The 18316-nt window shown below is 41.6% G+C and overlaps 1 protein-coding gene across 7 annotated transcripts in view; it reads left to right on the top strand.

Moving 5' to 3' along the window:
- The first annotated feature begins 6 nt into the window (after positions 1 to 6).
- PRDM5 (PR domain containing 5) overlaps positions 7 to 18316 on the top strand; it is a 253905-nt gene continuing 235595 nt past the window's right edge. For all 7 annotated transcript variants that reach the window (XM_010858316.1, XM_010858313.1, XM_010858314.1 and 4 more), the window contains exon 1: positions 7 to 47. In XM_010858316.1, coding sequence (XP_010856618.1) covers positions 12 to 47 — 36 coding nt within the window. In that variant the 5' untranslated portion in view covers positions 7 to 11. The remainder of the gene's footprint in view (positions 48 to 18316) is intronic.

The following is an 18316-nucleotide window of genomic DNA, read 5'->3' as shown; positions in this document are numbered from 1 at the left end:
CTTGCTTCAGGATGTGGAAATGTGACCAGAGACGCCTCGCTTTCCCGGTAGGGATAGATGGGGGTGGGGGCGCTGCCCACAGCGCCGCGTTACCGCAGGCCTCAGCATCTCCTTCTGGCATCCAGCAGTTCTTCCCCTCTTTTCAAACTGTGTAATGTGAGTTCTGGGTGGTGCCCTCTAGATAATGTTTGAATCTCGGCCCCTTTCTCTCCGTTTTTCTGGATTTTTCTCCCTCTCTCCTTCCAGAAGTTTAGAGACACGTGAGTAGGACCAGCACATGGCAGTTCTCGTCAGGGAATGGCCTGGAAATGCTGGAGGTTGAAAGCAAACGCTTAGGAGGAGAGATTACGGGAAAATACCAAGCCTTTGTATCTGCTGAGACTGTTACAGCCGCTATTCCGGAGGATAGGTAATATCTGAAACCAAGGAGGCAGCGCTGAAGTGCGCAGGACAGTGAGAGCCAGCGTTTACTGAGCAGCTACTTGGTGCTAGGGTCCATACGTGTTACTGTATCTCTGTTGGTAGCTTCACTGGCGTAACACTCCTGCGAGAACCGTCTTAATCTGCGTGCAGGAGAGAAGAAAACAGAAGGACTTGGAGGTTAAATTTCCTGCTGAGTTAGGCCGCGAAGCCCTTGCTTCTTGGTCCAAAGAAGCCCATGTTGTTTTCAGGTCGTTTTCTGCCATCTTCCCAGCACCAGTCACCCCAACTCTGTTAGGGGTGAGGTTTGGGCGAGAGCAGGTTTGTTCTGTGAAGGTGGGCTAACAGGAGCTTCGCAAGATGCGCCTGAGACACAGGGCTGTCTTTCATTTGAGCATGAGTTTTCCCCACCCCCTCACCTAAGGAGCAGGTGAAGGAAGATGCACAGGTGCTTCAGAAGGCCTTCACTGACAGCAGGGCCTGTAAGCAACACCCAGGGTAAACTTGGGAGCGATAAACCCCCTGTTTACTCTTTTAAATAGGAGAGTGGGAGAATGCTCCAAGGTGAAGAGCAGGTGTCAGCGCTTTATCTGGATAGGTGTTTTTGCTAAAATGGTACACTTCTGCTCTTTCACAGAAGTTGAGGTTCTGTTTTTAATTTTCTCACAAGACATGAAAATTCCCAAGTGGATTTTTCTTGAAGGTCTCAGGACTGAATGTAAATACTTAAAAAGCATAGTTCTTAAACATTAGTTTAATGGTGGTGGTTTAGTTGCTAAGTCGTGTCCAACTCTTGCGACCCCATGGACTGTAGCCCACCAGGCTCCTCTCTTCATGGGATTTTCCAGGCAAGAATACTGGAGTGGGTTGCCATTTCTTTCTCCAGGGGATCTTCCCAGCCCAGGGATCTAGTAATACACTAAAATTGTAGAAATATTAGAGTTACTAAATTACTCTTATTTTGCTGTACTAAGATTTATAGAAAGAGCTGGCTGATATATGTTCTTTTGATATTTTTATTCCAAATTATGTTTCCAAGAATTGTTATTTGGAAGTTTTAAATTATTTTGTGGTGTAGAGTGAACAGCTCCCAAAATTATATATTACTGCATTTTATTACTGCAGTACTTACTGATGTTTTCTTGGTTTATGTAACTTCAACATGTAAAACACATGGTTTCATGTAGGTCATAACTAGAATTCTTAGCCTGTATTTCAAGTGAATCTGCAGATGTTTGCAATAAGTTCAAATGATATACCGTTAGTGACAAAGTTTAGTTGTCATCACAAGATACTCAGTCATAAGGTAATTGATCATGGGCAAGTTTAATTGATGCCAAAAATGACCTTGTAGGTTTCAGCTCCTTTGCCTTCCAAAAACAGGTCTAAAGCTGAAGCTGAATGGCAGATTTTAGCTGTGCTGTAAAGCTAAAGCTGAATATCGGTGCATCCCTTACTTGTTTAAATACACTTTCCTGATGCTTAAATATGTTTCAGGTTACCTTGTACTAGGTGGAACTCTGGCCTCAGATCTTAAGGATCTGAGAAAAAATATTTTAGCAGCTATATTAAGGCTCTTACGTAAAAGTCTTTTGTTCTTTATTCTGAATAAATTTTGGAATCTCATTTTAGGTTTTAAGTTGGAAGTTATAGATGTTTTAGTACACTTTTATAACATGTATACTTGCATGTTATTATTGCCAAATTCAGACTTATATTGAAGAAAGTAGGGAAAACCACTAGACCATTCAGGTATGACCTAAATGAAATCCCTTATGATTATACAGTGGAAGTGAGAATAGAATCAAGGGATTAGATCTGATAGAGTGCCTAAAGAACGTATGGATGGAGGTTCGTGACACTGTACAGGAGACAGGGATCAAGACCATCCCCAAGAAAAAGAAATGCAAAAAAAGCAAAATGGCTGTCTGAGGAGGCCTTACAAATAGTTCTGGAAAGAAGAGAAGTGAAAAGCAAAGAGAAAAAGGAAAGATATACTCATTTGATTGGAGAAGGAAATGGCAACCCACTCCAGTATTCTTGCCTGGAGAATCCCAGGGACAGGGGAGCCTGGTGGGCTGCTGTCTATGGGGTCGCACAGAGTCGGACACGACTGAAGTGACTTAGCAGCAGCATACCATTTGAATAAAGAGTTCCAAAGAATAGCAAGGAGAGATAAGAAAGCCTTCCTCAGTGATCAGTGCAAAGAAATAGAGGAAAATAATAGAATGGCAAAGACTAGAGATCTCTTCAGGAAAATTAGAGATACCAAGGGAATACTTCATGGAAAGATGGGCTGAATAAAGGACAGAAATGGTATGGACCTAACAGAAGCAGAAGATATAAAGAAGAGGTGGCAAGAATACACAGAAGAACTATACAAAAAAGATCTTCATGACCCAGATAATGATGATAGTGTGATCACTCACCTAGAGCCAGACATCCTGGATTGTGAAGTCAATTGGGCCTTAGGAAGCATCACTATGAACAAAGATAGTGGAGGTGATGGAATTCCAGTTGAGCTATTTCAAATCCTAAAAGATGATGCTGTGTAAGTGCTGCACTCAATATGCCAGCAAATTTGGAAAACGCAGCAGTGGCCACAGGACTGGAAAAGGTCAGTGTTTATTCCAGTTCCAAAGAAAGGCAATGCCAAAGAATGTTCAAACTACCACACAATTGGACTTAACTCACACACTAGTAAAGTACTGCTCAACATTCTTCAAGCCAGGCTTCAGCAATACGTGAATTGTGAACTTCCAGATGTTCAAGCTGGTTTTAGAAAAGGCAGGAGAACAGAGTTCAAATTGCCAATATCCATTGGATCATCAAAAAAAACGAGAGTTCCAGAAAAACATCTATTTCTGCTTTATTGAGTATGCCAAAGCCTTTGACTGTGTGGATCACCACAAACTGGAAAATTCTTCAAGCAATGGGAATACGAGACCGCCTGACCTGGCTCTTGAGAAATCTGTATGCAGGTCAGGAAGCAACTGACATGTTACATGTAACATGTTACATGTTACATGGACATGGAACAACAGACTGGTTCCAAATAGGGAAAGGAGTATGTCAAGGCTGTATATTGTCACCTGATTATTTAACTTATATGCAGAGTACATCATAAGAAACACTGGGCTGGATGAAGCACAAGCTGGAATCACGAGACATACTGCCAGAAGAAATATCAATAACCTCAGATGTGCAGATGACACCACCCTTATGGGAGAAAGCAAAGAAGAATTAAAGGGCTTCTTGATGAAAGTGAAAGAGGAGAGTTAAAAAGCTGGCTTAAAGTTCAACATTCGGAAAACTAAGAGCATGGCATCCAGTCCTATCACTTCATGGCAAATAGATGGGGAAACAGTGGAAACAGTGACAGGCTTTTATTTTCTTGGGCTCCAGAATCACTGCAGATGGTGACTACAGCCATGAAGTTAAAAGACGCTTTCTCCTTGTATGAAAATCTATTACCAACCTAGACAGCATATTCAAAAGCAGAGACATTCCTTTGCCAACAAAGATCCGTCTAGTCAGTTCAGTTCAGTCGCTCAGTCGTGTCCGACTCTTTGCGACCCCATGAATTGCAGCATGCCAGGCCTCCCTGTCCATCACCAACTCCCGGAGTTCACCCAAACTCATGTCCATCGAGTCAGTGATGCCATCCAGCCATCTCATCCTCTGTCATCCCCTTCTCCTCCTGCCCCCAATCCCTCCTAGCATCAGGGTCTTTTCCAATGAGTCAACTCTTCACATGAGGTGGCCAAAGTATTGGAGTTTCAGCCTCAGCATCAGTCCTTCCAATGAACACCCAGGACTGGTCTACTTTAGGATGGACTGGTTGGATCTCCTTGCAGTCCAAGGGACTCTCAAGAGTCTTCTCCAACACTGCAGTTCAAAAGCATCAATTCTTCGGCACTCAGCTTTCTTCACAGTCCAGCTCTCAAATCCATACATGACCACTGGAAGAACCATACCTTGACTAGACAGACTTTGTTGGCAAAGTAATGTCTCTACTTTTCAATATGCTATCTAGGTTGGTCATAACTTTTCTTCCAAGGAGTAAGCGTTTTTCATTTCATGGCTGCAATCACCATCTGCGGTGATTTTGGAGCCCCCCAAAATAAAGTCAGTCACTGTTTCCACTGTTTCCCCATCTATTTCCCATGAAGTGATGGGACCAGATGCCATGATCTTCGTTTTCTGAATGTTGAGCTTTAAGCCACCTTTTTTACTCTCCTCTTTCATTTTCTTTCTTTTTTTTTTTTTAATTTGAAGATATCAAATTAAAAAAAAATATCCTCTTTCATTTTCATCAAGAGGCTTTTGGCTATGGTTTTTCTTGGCCACTTCTTCAGTACTTTGGCCACTTGATACGAGAACTGACTCATTTGTAAAGACCCTAATGATGGGGAAGATTGAAGGCTGGAGCAGAAGGGGATGACAGAGGATGAGATGGTTGCATGGCATCACTGACTCAATGGACATGATTTTGAGTAAACTCCGGAAGTTGGTGATGGACAGGGAGGCCTGCTGTGCTGCAGTCCATGGGGTCACAAAGAGTTGGATATGCCGAGCAACTGAACTGAACTTATGCTTGGATAATAATTGTTATTTTTTGAAAAATTGCAATTTAAGTCCTGTTGATTTCAGAGAATCTTATTGTAGACCTGTACTGATCTTGGGCGATTTTGCTAGGCTTCTACTCTCAGTGCATCCATCATACTGATCTGGAATTCCCTTACCAATTGGATCCGTTAATCCTTTTCTAGACCCATCCCTTTTTGTGTGGTGTTTCTAGAGTTGGGGGGGTTGGGGGAGGGTCTCTGCAGTCAAGTCACCTAATACCCTGGTTCCACCTTTGTTCTCCTAGGTTTTTCCTTGGCAGATATCTTGTTTTTGTAGGCTTGGTACTGCTGCTGTTGCTGTCTGCATGCCCCCACTTCCCCGCCTTTTTTTTGTTATAAAGTTTATAAAATGACAAGAAGAAGAAATGGAAGGGACTTCTTTTTCTTTTTTGGCCATTATGGAGTGCCCTTTCCTTTTCTTCTTCTTGTTTATTCGCTAGGTCATGTCCCACTCTTTTGCCACTCCATGGAGAGTAGCCTACTAGGCTCCTCTGTCCATGGGATTTCCCAGGCAAGAATACTGGAGTGGGTTGCCATTTCCTTCTCCAGAATATCTTTCAGACCCGGGGATTGAACCTGTGTCTCCTGCTTGGCAAGCATATTCTTTACTACTGAGCCACCTGGAAAGCCCCTTTTCTTACCATTATGGAAATTAGAAATTGAATGAAGAGAGGGTCATTTGTTAGATGTTTTTATGTGAGCCATTATTGCTTTTGAGGGAAAGAATGGATGTGAGTCTGTTGGAAAGTTCTAGAGTAGAAAAAAGAGGCCTGAGTTCATTCACACTTGTACTCATTGCAGTTTTCTAATGAAAAGTGTAATAAGAAAAAGTAAATTTAACACTTTAGCTTGCCAGACCCTGTTCTAAGTGCTTGTCAAGTGTTAATCTCATGAACAGTTTGATCTTGCAAAAAAGATGTAAAATTCTAAGTTACTATGCAGATTAAAGTTAATGTTAGGTATTCAAAGCTAATATAGTAAGTAAACATACAATTAAAAGTTATGTTAACAACTCACTGCAATGCATTTTTTATATCATGACTATATTTTCCATTGCTAGATTATGTGATTAACCAGAGAGTGGTGTGTTTGATTTTGTGTTTGTACTCAAAAAGTGGAAAGGTAAATAATATTTCTTTGGCTCTCAGATTCTGTGATTTTATGCAAAGGGTTAGAGTAGCAAATGTACCACTACGAGTCTTTGTTTCCTTGAGGTTTGTTGCAAGCTGTTGATTTTCCTTTCTTCCCTTCTGATTTTCAGTCATTTAATCTTTCAGTTGTGGCAGGCGCTGTGCTAGGTCTTAGGGATATGTAAGTTGGCAGAAAAGGCAAGGTCTTTGTTCATATGGAGCTTGTTTTCTTGTGTGGGAAGAGAGGCAGTGAGCAGGTACAGAAGGGAAGTTTCCAAAATAATTACAGCATATGTTAAGTGAAAACTGAAAACAGGATGATGCATTAGGGAGTGAATAGAGGTGGAGCCTCCTCCTTTAGGCATGCTGGCAGGGAAGACCTCTCAGAGGAGGTGACATCTGCATGAACATGAAGGAGCTGAGCTAGCTAGAAGAATATGCAGGGAAATATGCAAGTGAGCCTAAACTAGGGTCGAACTGAGGATGGAGGAAATTGTTTGGCTTCGAGGTATAGTTTAGAGGTTAAAATAAAACCAACTAGAATCTTCGAATGGGTTGAATGAGGCTCATCATCGAAGGAGAATCTAGGATGACTGTTTTTGGCTTGACCAGTTGGTGCCAACTTTTCTTGGTGCCATTTGCTCTCATGTGATGTCTACTATGTTGGAAATGGTACTTTCAGTTGTAGAATACGTTGGTAAAAGTATGTCAAAAGCAACCAACCCTGGCTAAGCATTGAATTAAAATAGGACAGTGCACTAAGCAGCATTGATAAAAAGAATTTCTTTTTCCATACTCTGGGACTTACAGCCTTGTTGGGAAAATGGAAATACAGTACAGAATTTTAAAAAATACATTTTTTATGTATCAGATGTCCAAATTTACACTGTTTGTATGGATTGATTTTGCTGGGCACTGCTTTAGGCAACAGAATTACAGTAATTTTTAGTTTGGAAAAGGAGAATGGAGCTGGAGGAATCAAGCTTCCTGACTTCAGATTATACAAAGCTACAGTCATCAAGACAGTATGGTACTGGCACAAAAACAGAAATATATACCAATGGAACAAGATAGAAAGCCCAGAGATAAACCCATGCACTTATGGGTACCTTATTTATGACAAAGGAGACAAGAATATACAATGGGGCAAAGATAGCCTCTTCAATAAATGGTAGTGGGAAAACTGGACAGCTACATGTAAAAGAATGAAATTAGAACACTTCCTAACACCATGCTTCTGCTGCTGCCAAGTTGCTTCAGTTGTGTCCGACTCTGCGCGGCCCCATAGATGGCAGCCCACCAGGCTCCTCCGTTCCTGGAATTCTCCAGGCAGGAATACTAAAGTGGGTTTCCATTTCCTTCTCCAATGCATGAAAGTGAAAAGTGAAAGTGAAGTCACTCAGTCGTGTCTGACTCTTCGCGACGCCATGGGCTGTATCCTACCAGGCTCCTCCGTCCATGGGATTTTCAGGCAAGCATACTGGAGTGGGTTGCCATTTCCTTCTCCTTCTAACACCATACACAAAGATAAAATGGATTAATGACCTAAATGTACGACCAGAAACTATAAAAATCTTAGAGGAAAATATAGGCAGAACACTCAATGACATAAATCAAAGCAGGATTCTCTATGACCCACTTCCTAGAGTAACGGAAATAAAAACAAAAGTAAAGAAGTGGGACCTGATTAAAAGCTTTTGCACAGCAAAGGAGACTATAAGCAAGGTGAAAAGACAGCCCTCAGAATGGAAGAAAATAATAGCAAATGAAACAACTGACAAAGGTTTAATTTCCAAAATATACAAACAACTCATACAACTCAATACCAGAAAAACAAACAACCCAATCTTTCTCCCCCAAAAAGTGGGAGAAAGACCTAAACAGACATTTCTGCAAAGAAGACATACGGATTGCTTCATGGGAAGAAGCTCAACATTGATCATTATTAGAGAAATGCAAGTCAAAACTACAATGAGATATCACCTCACACTGGTCAGAATGGCCCTCATCAAAAAGTCTACAAACAATAAATGCTGGAAAGGGTGTGGGGAAAAGGGAATACTCTTGCACTGTTGGTGAGAATGTAAATTGATACAGCCACTATGGAGGATGGTATGGAGAGTCCTTAAAAACTAGGAATAAAACCATTGTATGACCCAGCAATCCGACTCCTAGGCATATACCCTGCTGCTGCTGCTGCTGCCACCGCCAAGTTGCTTCAGTCGTGTCCGACTCTGTGCGACCCCATAGAAGGCAGCCCACCAGGCTCCCCCGTCCCTGGGATTCTCCAGGCAAGAACACTGGAGTGGGTTGCCATTTCCTTCTCCAATGCATGAAAGTGAAAAGTGAAAGGGAAGTCACTTAGTCGTGTCTAACTCTTAATGACCCCACGGACTGCAGCCCACCAGGCTCCGCCACCCGTGGGATTTTCCAGGCAAGAATACTGGAGTGGGGTGCCATTGCCTTCTCCGAGGCATATACCCTGAGGAAACCAAAATTGGAAGAGACACATGTATCCCATTTTTCATTGCTGCACTATTTACAATAGCTAGAACGTGGGAGCAACCTAGATGTCCATCAGCAGATGAATGGATAAAGAGGTTGTGGTATATATACACAATGGAATAGTATGCAGCCATAAAAGGAACGCATTTGAGTCAGTTCTAATGAGGTGGATGAACCTAAAACCTGTTTGTCAGAAAGAGAAAGATAAATACCTTATTCTAGCATATGGAATCTACATATGGAATCTAGAAAAACGGTACTGAAGAATTTATTTACAGGGCAGCAGTGGAGAAACAGACATAGAGAATAGACTATGGACATGGGCAGGGGGAGGGGAGGGTGAGATGTATGGAAAGAGTAACATGGAAACTTACATTACCATATGTAAAATACATAGCCAACGGGAATTTGCTGTATGGCTCAGGAAACAAACGGGCTCTGTATCAACCTGGAGGGGTGGGGTGGGGAGGGAGGTTCAAAAGGGGTCACATTATTATTATCTTTTTATAATCTTTATTATCTTTAGGTTTGGCTGTGTTAGTACATTTTACTCTTCTCTCAACCCTATGAAGTAGATATTGTTACTGTACCCATTCTCAGATAAAGAAATTGAGGCAAAAAGCGGTTGGCTAGTGTGACTGGTTAAGTATTGCCTGGGCGACAGAGTAAATGGTGGACCCATGATACTAATTTCAGTGAGTCTGACCCGATTTTGTGCTCTTAATCAGTTTGGAGTTGAATGATTTGTAGGTAGAATTACTGAAAATAAAATTGAAACAGTCCTTTAAAGGTTAGACCTCGTGACATACCTTATTTTAGACCGAGGAAGTTGTTAAACATTTCCGCTGAAGAGTCACTTTGTACCTTGGAGCCTGTGGGCCCACCTGGGACTGTCACACACAATCAGACATTTTGAGTTCTGCTTTTTTTGGGGTTTCCTATGCACTTGCATTGTTATTTTGTTGTGTAACAGTCTTCAAGGGTTTACTATTATCCCCAGTTTATAAATTACATATTTCCTCAATGATTACTTGTCAAAATTTTCAGTTGTCCTAATGTAGACTTTAAATTTTTTTCTTCTTTCCAATTCCTTCTTCATTAGCAGGCTAAAGCCTGCCTGACCTTCTGACATGTAGTTGTTTTCCTTTATATGTAGAAGCCCATTAACTTGCATGCCCTTAGCATAGCTGAGCGGGGTTTGCATTTCTAAAAAGAACTAAAGACTGAAAGGAAAGCTGAAGACAAGCAAAAAAGGAAAATGCCTAAATATAAATGAAGTGAGTATAGTATCTTTCTCATATTTGGCCCCTAATTCTGGTAGAAGCAGTTAAGAGCACTGATGAGGCTGAGGTCTCCTTAACTTGGTACACAGTGGCCGCAATGAATTGCCCGCTCTGGGATAGCTCAGTTCCTGGCTTGCTTCCCTCTCATCACTGCTTTTTTGCCCAAGGGGTTCCTGAGTGGCCTCCTGTGCCCATGAACCCCAAAGCAGTCTCTCAACTTCCTCAAATAAATCTCCCAACTTCCTGAAATAAGGGGTGTCATGAGGTCTAATCTTTAAAGGACTGCTTCAGTTTTACTTTTAGTAATTCTATCTACAAACTATTCAACTCCAGACTGATTAAGAGCACAAAGTCGGGTCAGACTCACTGAAATTGGTGTCATGGGTCCACCATTTACTCTGTCGCCTAGGCAATACTTAATGAGTCACACTGGCCAACCGCTTTTTGCCTCAATTTCTTTATCTGAGAATGGGTACAGTAACAATATCTACTTCATGGGGTTGAGAGAAGAGTAAAACGTACTAACAGAGGTAAACTTTGCTCTTCTCGTGAACAAATACAGGTTCCACAGACGGAACTGCGTCTGTTTCGATCGTCCTGAAGTACAGTGTTAGTTTCCTATTGCTACTGTGGCAAGTTAGCTGGCTTAAAACAAGAGAAATTTATTCTTTTCTGTTCTGGACAACATAAATCTAAACCAGGTGGTCAGGGCTGGTTCCTTCTGGAGGCTCCAAAGAGAGAGTTTACTTCCTTGAATTTTGTAGTTTTCGAGAGGCTACATGGCCTTCCCAGGTGGCTTGGTGGTAGGGAATCCCACCTGCCAATGCAGGAGACCTAGGTTTGATTCTTGGGTCTGGAAGATACTCTGGAGGAGGAAATGGCAACCCACTCCAGTATTCTTGCCTGGAGAATACCATGGACAGAGGAGCCTAGTGGGCTACAGTTTAAAAAAGTCAGGCATGACTGAAGTGGCTTAGCACACACACACATTATACACTCTACCATAGCTCCAAAGTGTAATTCTTCTTGTCTATGTTATAGACAACGTTTTGCAGTGAATTAACGCTCAACTGGAAAAGGCAGTGGCACCTCACTCCAATACTCTTGGAAATACTCCAATACTCTGACAAATCCCATGGATGGAGGAGCCTGGTAGGCTGCAGTCCATGGGGTCGCTGAGGGTCGGACACGACTGAATGACTTCACTTTCACTTTTCACTTTCATGCATTGGAGAAGGCAATGGCAACCCACTCCAGTGTTCTTGCCTGGAGAATCCCAGGGATGGTGGAGCCTGGTGGGCTGCCGTCTATGGGATTGCACGGAGTCGGACACGACTGAAGCAACTTAGCAGCAGCAGCAGCAACCCTCAACTGCTGGTCCCAATGAAATGTCCACATTACACATCTACCATATTGATGACTGTTCTGCCTTATGTTCAGTGTTGATTCTGGCAGAGGTCAACAAGGTTGGCATTCATGCAGTAAAACCTGAGTGAGTGGTTCTCTTGTAGAGGAAGAGAGCGCGTGTAAGTTATAGGAGGAAGAATAGATTCTGATCACATTCTAAGTGATGGTGTTGCGAAGGATGTCAGAGGGAATCCAGTTCGCACATTCCCATCTGACAGATGAAGACACTGAAGCCGAGGTGAGCTTTGCCTGGAGTCCTGCTCCTTCTGCAGTGCCATCTCCCTTATGCAAGGCAGGCACCTTGGTTCTCTTTGAGGGCTTTGTAGTGGAGACTTTTGGTAAGGTAAAATCCAAAGAGAAAAATCTCTGATATTTAAATCTTGAATTTGTGAAAATACAGGAAGCTAAAAATAAACAAAGACAGGCAAGTTGTGTAGGGTTAGAAAAACATGGAAAAGAGGAGAACACCCATTATCTGGGTGGTCCCCAAAAGTAGTAAGTGAAAGCACAGAAGAAAACTCAACTTTGCATAAATGTTAATAAAAGAGTAGGTTTTGTGGAATAAGGTGATTTGTTGATCAGCTTAGAAGGTGGCTCTTGTGAGGAAGTCATAAGGGGTCTTTGTGCCCCAGCTAAAATTCTGCTGGTAGATGTTTGTTTATGGTACCTGGTGGCTGGTGAAATCTAATCTGGAAGCATAATCAGAGGGAAAATAGTCACCACTGATGCCTGCCCTACGTGCTCTCTCTTTTCTGCGTTCACACGTTCACCCTCTACAAATGACTGAAGTCTTATATTTCTTGATGTCCTTACAGATTCAGATTTGGTTGGTTTTTGTGACTGTAACAGCTTCAGTTAATTCAGCAAATGTTTATTGAGCAACTGCAGTTGTTAGGCTCTGGGGCAGTCACCAGAGACCAAAGGACAGTGACAGAAGCAGTCACTAGAGGTGTCCTGTGGTCTGCGGTTAAGCCATCCAGTAAATCTGCAAGGTGGCCGTTATTGTCCTTGTTTTATAGATGAGGAAACTGATTGTGAGGAAGGTTATATCCCAAGAAAGGAATCAATCAGAATCTGAACTCAGATCTTTCCATATACCTTTTTTCACGAAAAAAGACCAAAAATTATTTTTCTGCATACTGATAAAATGCTTTATCCATGCTCATTTCCATTAGTATAGACACATACCTATACACAGTCTTCCATAAAGTTAACTTTCAGTTCAGTTCAGTTCAGTCACTCAGTCGTGTCCGACTCTTTGCGACCCCATGAATCGCAGCACGCCAGGCCTCCCTGTCCATCACCAACTCCTGCAGTTCACTCAGACTCACGTCCATCGAGTCAGTGATGCCATCCAGCCATCTCATCCTCTGTCATTGCCTTCTCCTCCTGCCCCCAATGCCTCCCAGCATCAGAGTCTTTTCCAATGAGGCAACTCTTCTCATGAGGTGGCCAAAGTACTGGAGCTTCAGCTTCAGCATCATTCCTTCCAAAGAAATCCCAGGGCTGATCTCCTTCAGAATGGACTGGTTGGATCTCCTTGCAGTCCAAGGCACTCTCAAGAGTCTTTTCCAACACCACAGTTCAAAAGCATCAATTCTTTGGTGCTCAGCTTTGTTCACAGTCCAACTCTCACATCCATACATGACCACTGGGAAAACCATAGCCTTGACTAGACAGACCTTTGTTGGCAAAGTAATGTCTCTGCTTTTCAATATGCTATCTAGGTTGGACATAACTTTCCTTCCAAGGAGTAAGCGTCTTTTAATTTCATGGCTGCAGTCACCATCTGTAGTGATTTTGGAGCCCAAACAAATAAAGTCTGACACTGTTACTTTAAAAAATGAGAAAAGAGTAAACTCATTTCATCATCTACCATTTCAGCAGTCATTTATAGAGATCCCTCTACGTAATGTGCTTTGGCTCTAATATTTTTAATCACATATTCTATAAGGGGGATATGATGTAATTTTCATTTGGGCTTGTTTTACACAATTATTCACTAAATGTTTATTGCCAAGATCTGTACCAGCTATTTGGAATGCAGTAGTGAACAAAATAGAAATTCTGGCTCTTGCTTAGCTTGCCTTTTAGTGACAGGAGCCAGGACAGAAAATTGACAATGAAAAATTAGAAACATTTTATACTGTGCTAAAATGTTGAAAGTCCTTCAGAAAAAAAGAAAAAGTAGAGCTGGGTATTGTTGACTTGGCAGAGTGTGTGGGTGTGTGGATGGATGGATGTTACTCTAAATAGGTGATTGGTCCAGGTATGGGCAATGACTTAAAGGATGGGAGGGAAGGAGCTAAACATCGCTAGAAGAAGAAAGGCCGCAGTTGGAGCAAAGGCCCTAAGGTGAGAGTTTGCGTGCTGTGTTCAGGGAATAAGGAGAGCAGTGAGGTGGAATGGTCTTGTCGAGGGGCTGGGCACCAGGAGAGGAGGCAAGAGAGACCGAGAAGGGCCTTTCAGGCTACTCTGAAGCCGTTGACTCTACTTTGAGTGGAGTAGGAAGCCATGGCAGGGTTTTAGGCCAAGGAGGGACATGATCTGACTTGAGTTTATCAAGGATCGCTTTGACTGCTGTGTTGAGAATAGTTAGCCTCAAAGTAAACTAGGAGACTTGTTAGGATTCTTCTGCAGTAATCCACCTGAGAGGTGATGGTGGTTTAGACCAAGATGGTGGCAATGTTGGAAGTGTAGTTTGAAGACAGAATGTGCTGATGAGATAAGTGGAAGAAAGGTAAGGATCAAAGCTGATTCCAAGGATTTTAGCCTGAGAAATTGGGAAGATTGGATTGTCAGCAACTGAGATGGGGAAGATTTTGGTGCAGCAGATTTGAAGGGGGGAGATCTGGAATTTGGTTTAATGCATGTTGATTTTGACAAGTTTATTAGATAACAGGTATGAAGAAGGCAGTGAGATAACAGCTGTTGCACCAGTTCCTCCTTCCCACCCTTTATAACATCATTTTCGTCTGCTTTATGTGTCACAAACCTTACAGTACACTTTTACTCCTTTCCCTTTATACCATCAGTTATCTTTTAGAGCAATTAAAAAATAAGACAGATTGTGTTATTTACCTTTATTTTGGTTTCTGGAGCTCATCATTTCTTTGTTTTGAATTACATTTTTGTGTGGTATCATATTCCTTATGTGAGAACCATATCTTTTGAACATTTTTTTTTAAATTTTATTTTATTTTTAAACTTTACATAATTGTATTAGTTTTGCCAAATATCAAAATGAATCTGCCACAGATATACATGTGTTCCCCATCCTGAACCCTCCTCCCTCCTCCCTCCCCATACCATCCCTCTGGGTCGTCCCAGTGCACTAGCCCCAAGCATCCAGTATCGTGCATCGAACCTGGACTGTATCACAAGTCTAATGGCAATGAGTTTTCTCAGTTTTTGTTTTCTGAAAAAAGTATTGCATTTGGGTTTGAAAGATACCTTCTCCAGATTGACAGGTTTTTTTCTTTCTCATTATATTAAAGATAATTGCTACTTTTTTTGACTGACAACATTTCTGGAAAGTTTGCTTTCCAGAGGTTATAATATATAAGTGTTATGTTCTTCACACATTCTCTTTTTTCCCCCCTCGGCTTTCAAGATTTTTCTAGTTTTCTTTGGCTTTTAGCAGTTTGAATATGATGTGTTTAAAATTAAAAAAAAAAACAACAACTTCTTTTATGTGTAGTTTGATGTCTTTTATCATTTTTGGAAGATTCTTAGCCATTTTCTCTTCAAATATTACTTCTGGCCAAAACTTCTTCTTCTGGGGCTCCCAATTACGTGCATGTCAGACCAGTTGATGATATTGTCTCACAGCTCTTACATACTTTGTTCTGCTTTATTTTTCCCATTTTCCCACTCTCTTTCCTTTTAATAGATAATTTCTGTTGCCTTCAAGTTGACTGCTTCTTTTCTCAGAGTGTCAAGTTACCTGGTGATTCTGTCAAAGGAATTCATGTTTGAAACCATGTTTTTTATTTCTAGCATTTCCACTGGATTCCCTTTTGTAGTTCCCATGTCTTAGTTTAAATCTACTATATTCTTGCATGTTATCTGCCTTTTCTAGTAAATTCTTTAACAAATTAACCATAACCACTGTTAAAGTGCTTGTCTGATAGTTCTAATGTCTGTGTCATTTTTGCATCTGATTCTGCTGCTCGCTCTGTTTCTTCACAATGGGCTGTATTTTTTCTCCTTGCTTCCTTGTATGTTTTTTTTTGTTGTTGAAGGAGAATTGCTTTACAGTATCGTGTCGGCCTCTGCTGTACCGCAGCATGAACCATGCCCAAGTATACACGTCCCCTCCTTCCTGAACCTCCCTCCCACCTGCCACCCTATTCCACTCCTCTCGGTGGTCACAGCCCTGGTTTGAGCTCCCTGTGTCAAGCAGCAAAGTCCCACTTGCTGTCTGTTTTACATATGGTAATGTATGTTTCCATGCTATTATTTTTTTAAATTAATTTATTTTAACTGGAGGATAATTATTTTACAGTGTTGTGATATTTTTTGTCCATATATCAACATGAATCAGCCATAGATATACATGTGTTCCCCTCCCCCACTCCTGAACCACCCCCCCGCCCCCCACTCCCCACCACACCCCTCCTCCCTCCCCACCCTGTCCCTCTAGGTTGTCCCAGAGCACTGGCTTCCTGCACTGAACTCTCACTGGTCATCGGTTTTACATATGGTAATGTATATGTTTCAGTGCTATTCTCTCAAATCGTCCTACCCTCTCCTTCCCCCTCGTGTGTCCCCAAGCCTGTTCTCTATGTCTGCATCTCCATTGCTGCCCTGCGAATAGGTTCATCAGTACCATCTTTCCATGTACGTGCTTTAATGTATGATATTGGGCTTTCTCTTTCTGATTTACTTTGCTCTGTATAATAGACTCTAGGTTCATCCACCTCATTAGAACTGACTCTGATGCATTCATTTTTTGTGGCTGAGTAATATTCCATTGTATATATGTACCACAGATTCTGTATCCATTCATCTGTTGATGGACATTTAGGTTTCTTCTTCTATGTCCTCAGTTCAGTCCAGTTGTTCAGTTGTGCCTGACTTATTGTGACCCCATGGACTGCAGCACGCCAGGCCTCCCTGTCCATCATCAACTCCCAGAGCTTTCTGAAACTCATGTTCATTGAGTCACTGATGCCATCCAACCATCTCATCCTTTGTCGTCCCCTTCTCCTCCCCTCTTCAGTCTTTCCCAGCATCAGGGTCTTTTCCAGTGAGTCAGTTCTTCACATCAGATGGCCAAAGTATTGGAGCTTCAGCATCAGTCCTTCCAGTGAACATTCATGACTGATTTCCTCTAAGATTGACTGGTTTGATCTCCTTGCGGTCCAAGGGACTCTCGAGAGCCCTCTCGTATGTCCTAGCTATTGTAAAAAGAACTGCAGTGAACATTGGGCTACATGTGTCTCTGTTACAGTTTTCTCAGTGTGTATGCCCAGTAGTGGGATTGCTGGGTCATGTGGTAGTTCTATTCCTAGTTTTTTAAGGGATCTCCGTACTGTTCTCCATAGTGGCTGTATCAGTTTGCATTCCCACCAACCGTGCCAGAGGGTTCCCTTTTCTCCACATCCTCGCCAGCATTTATTGTTTGTAGATTTTTAATAATGGTCATTCTGACTGTGAGGGAATAACCTTGTTGTAGCTTTGATTTGCATTTCTCTAATACTGAGTGATGTTGATCGTCTTTCCATGTGTTGCTGGCCGTCTATATGTCTTCTTTGGGGAAATGTCTGTTTAGGTCTTCTGCCCATTCTTTGATTGAGTTGTTTGTTTTTCTGGTATTGAGTTGCATGAGCTGCTTGTGTATTTTGGAAATTAATCCTTTGTTATTGTTTGCAATTTTTTTCTTCCATTCTGAGGGTTGTCTTTTAATCTTCTTTTTTGTTTCCTTTGCTGTGCAAAGCTTATAAGTTTAATTAACTCCCATTTATTTACTTTGTTTTTATTTCCATTATTCTAGGAGGTGGGTCAAAAAGTATCTTGCTGTGATGTATATCAAAGTGTCCCACCTATGTTTTCCTCTAAGAGCTTTATAGTTCCTGGCCTTACATTTAAATCTTTAGTCCATTTTGAGTTTATTTTTGTATATGGTGTTAGAAAGTGCTCTGCTGCTGCTGCTGCTAAGGTGCTTCAGCCGTGACCCCCCATAGATGGCAGCCCACCAGGCTCCCCCGTCCATGGGATTTTCCAGGCAAGAGTATTGGAGTGGGGTGCTATTGCCTTCTCCGAGAAAGTGCTCTAGTTTCATTCTTTTACATGTAGCTGTCCAAAAATCCTAGCACCGCTTATTGAAGAGGCTGTCTTTTCTCCACTGTATGTTCTTGCCTCCTTTATCAAAGATAAGGTGCCCATAGTGTATGGGTTTATCTCTGGGTTTTCTGCCTTGTTCCATTTGTCTGTATTTCTGTTTTTGTGCCAATACTATACTGTCTTAATGACTGTAGCTTTGTAGGATGGTCTGAAGTCAGGAAGGTTGATTCCTCCAGCTCCATTCTTTTTCAAGATTGCTTTGGCTATTCAGCGTCTTTTGTGTTTCCATATAAATTGTGAATTTTTTTTTGTTTTTGTTCTGTGGAAAATACCATTGGTAGTTTGACAGGGATTCCTTTGAATCTGTAGATTACTTTGGATAGTATATTCATTTCCACAATATTGATTGTTCCAATCCAAAATTGTTATATCTCTGCTTCTATTATGTCATCTTTGATTTCTTTCGTTGTTTTTTTTTTATAGTTTTCTGCATACAGGTCTTTTGTCTCTTTAGGTAGATTAATCCCTAGGTGTTTTATTCTTTTTATTTCAATGGTGAAGGGGATTGTTTCCTTAACTTCTCTTTCTCATTTTTCATTATTCGTGTATAGACATGCAAGGGATTTCTGTATGTTAACTTTATATCCTGTGGCTT

This window comes from Bison bison, unplaced genomic scaffold, assembly GCF_000754665.1.
Source record: "Bison bison bison isolate TAMUID 2011002044 unplaced genomic scaffold, Bison_UMD1.0 scf7180017864385, whole genome shotgun sequence".
Lineage (NCBI taxonomy): Eukaryota > Metazoa > Chordata > Mammalia > Artiodactyla > Bovidae > Bison > Bison bison.
Note: the sequence above shows the minus strand (reverse complement) of the source record. Positions and strands in the feature narration are given on the sequence as shown.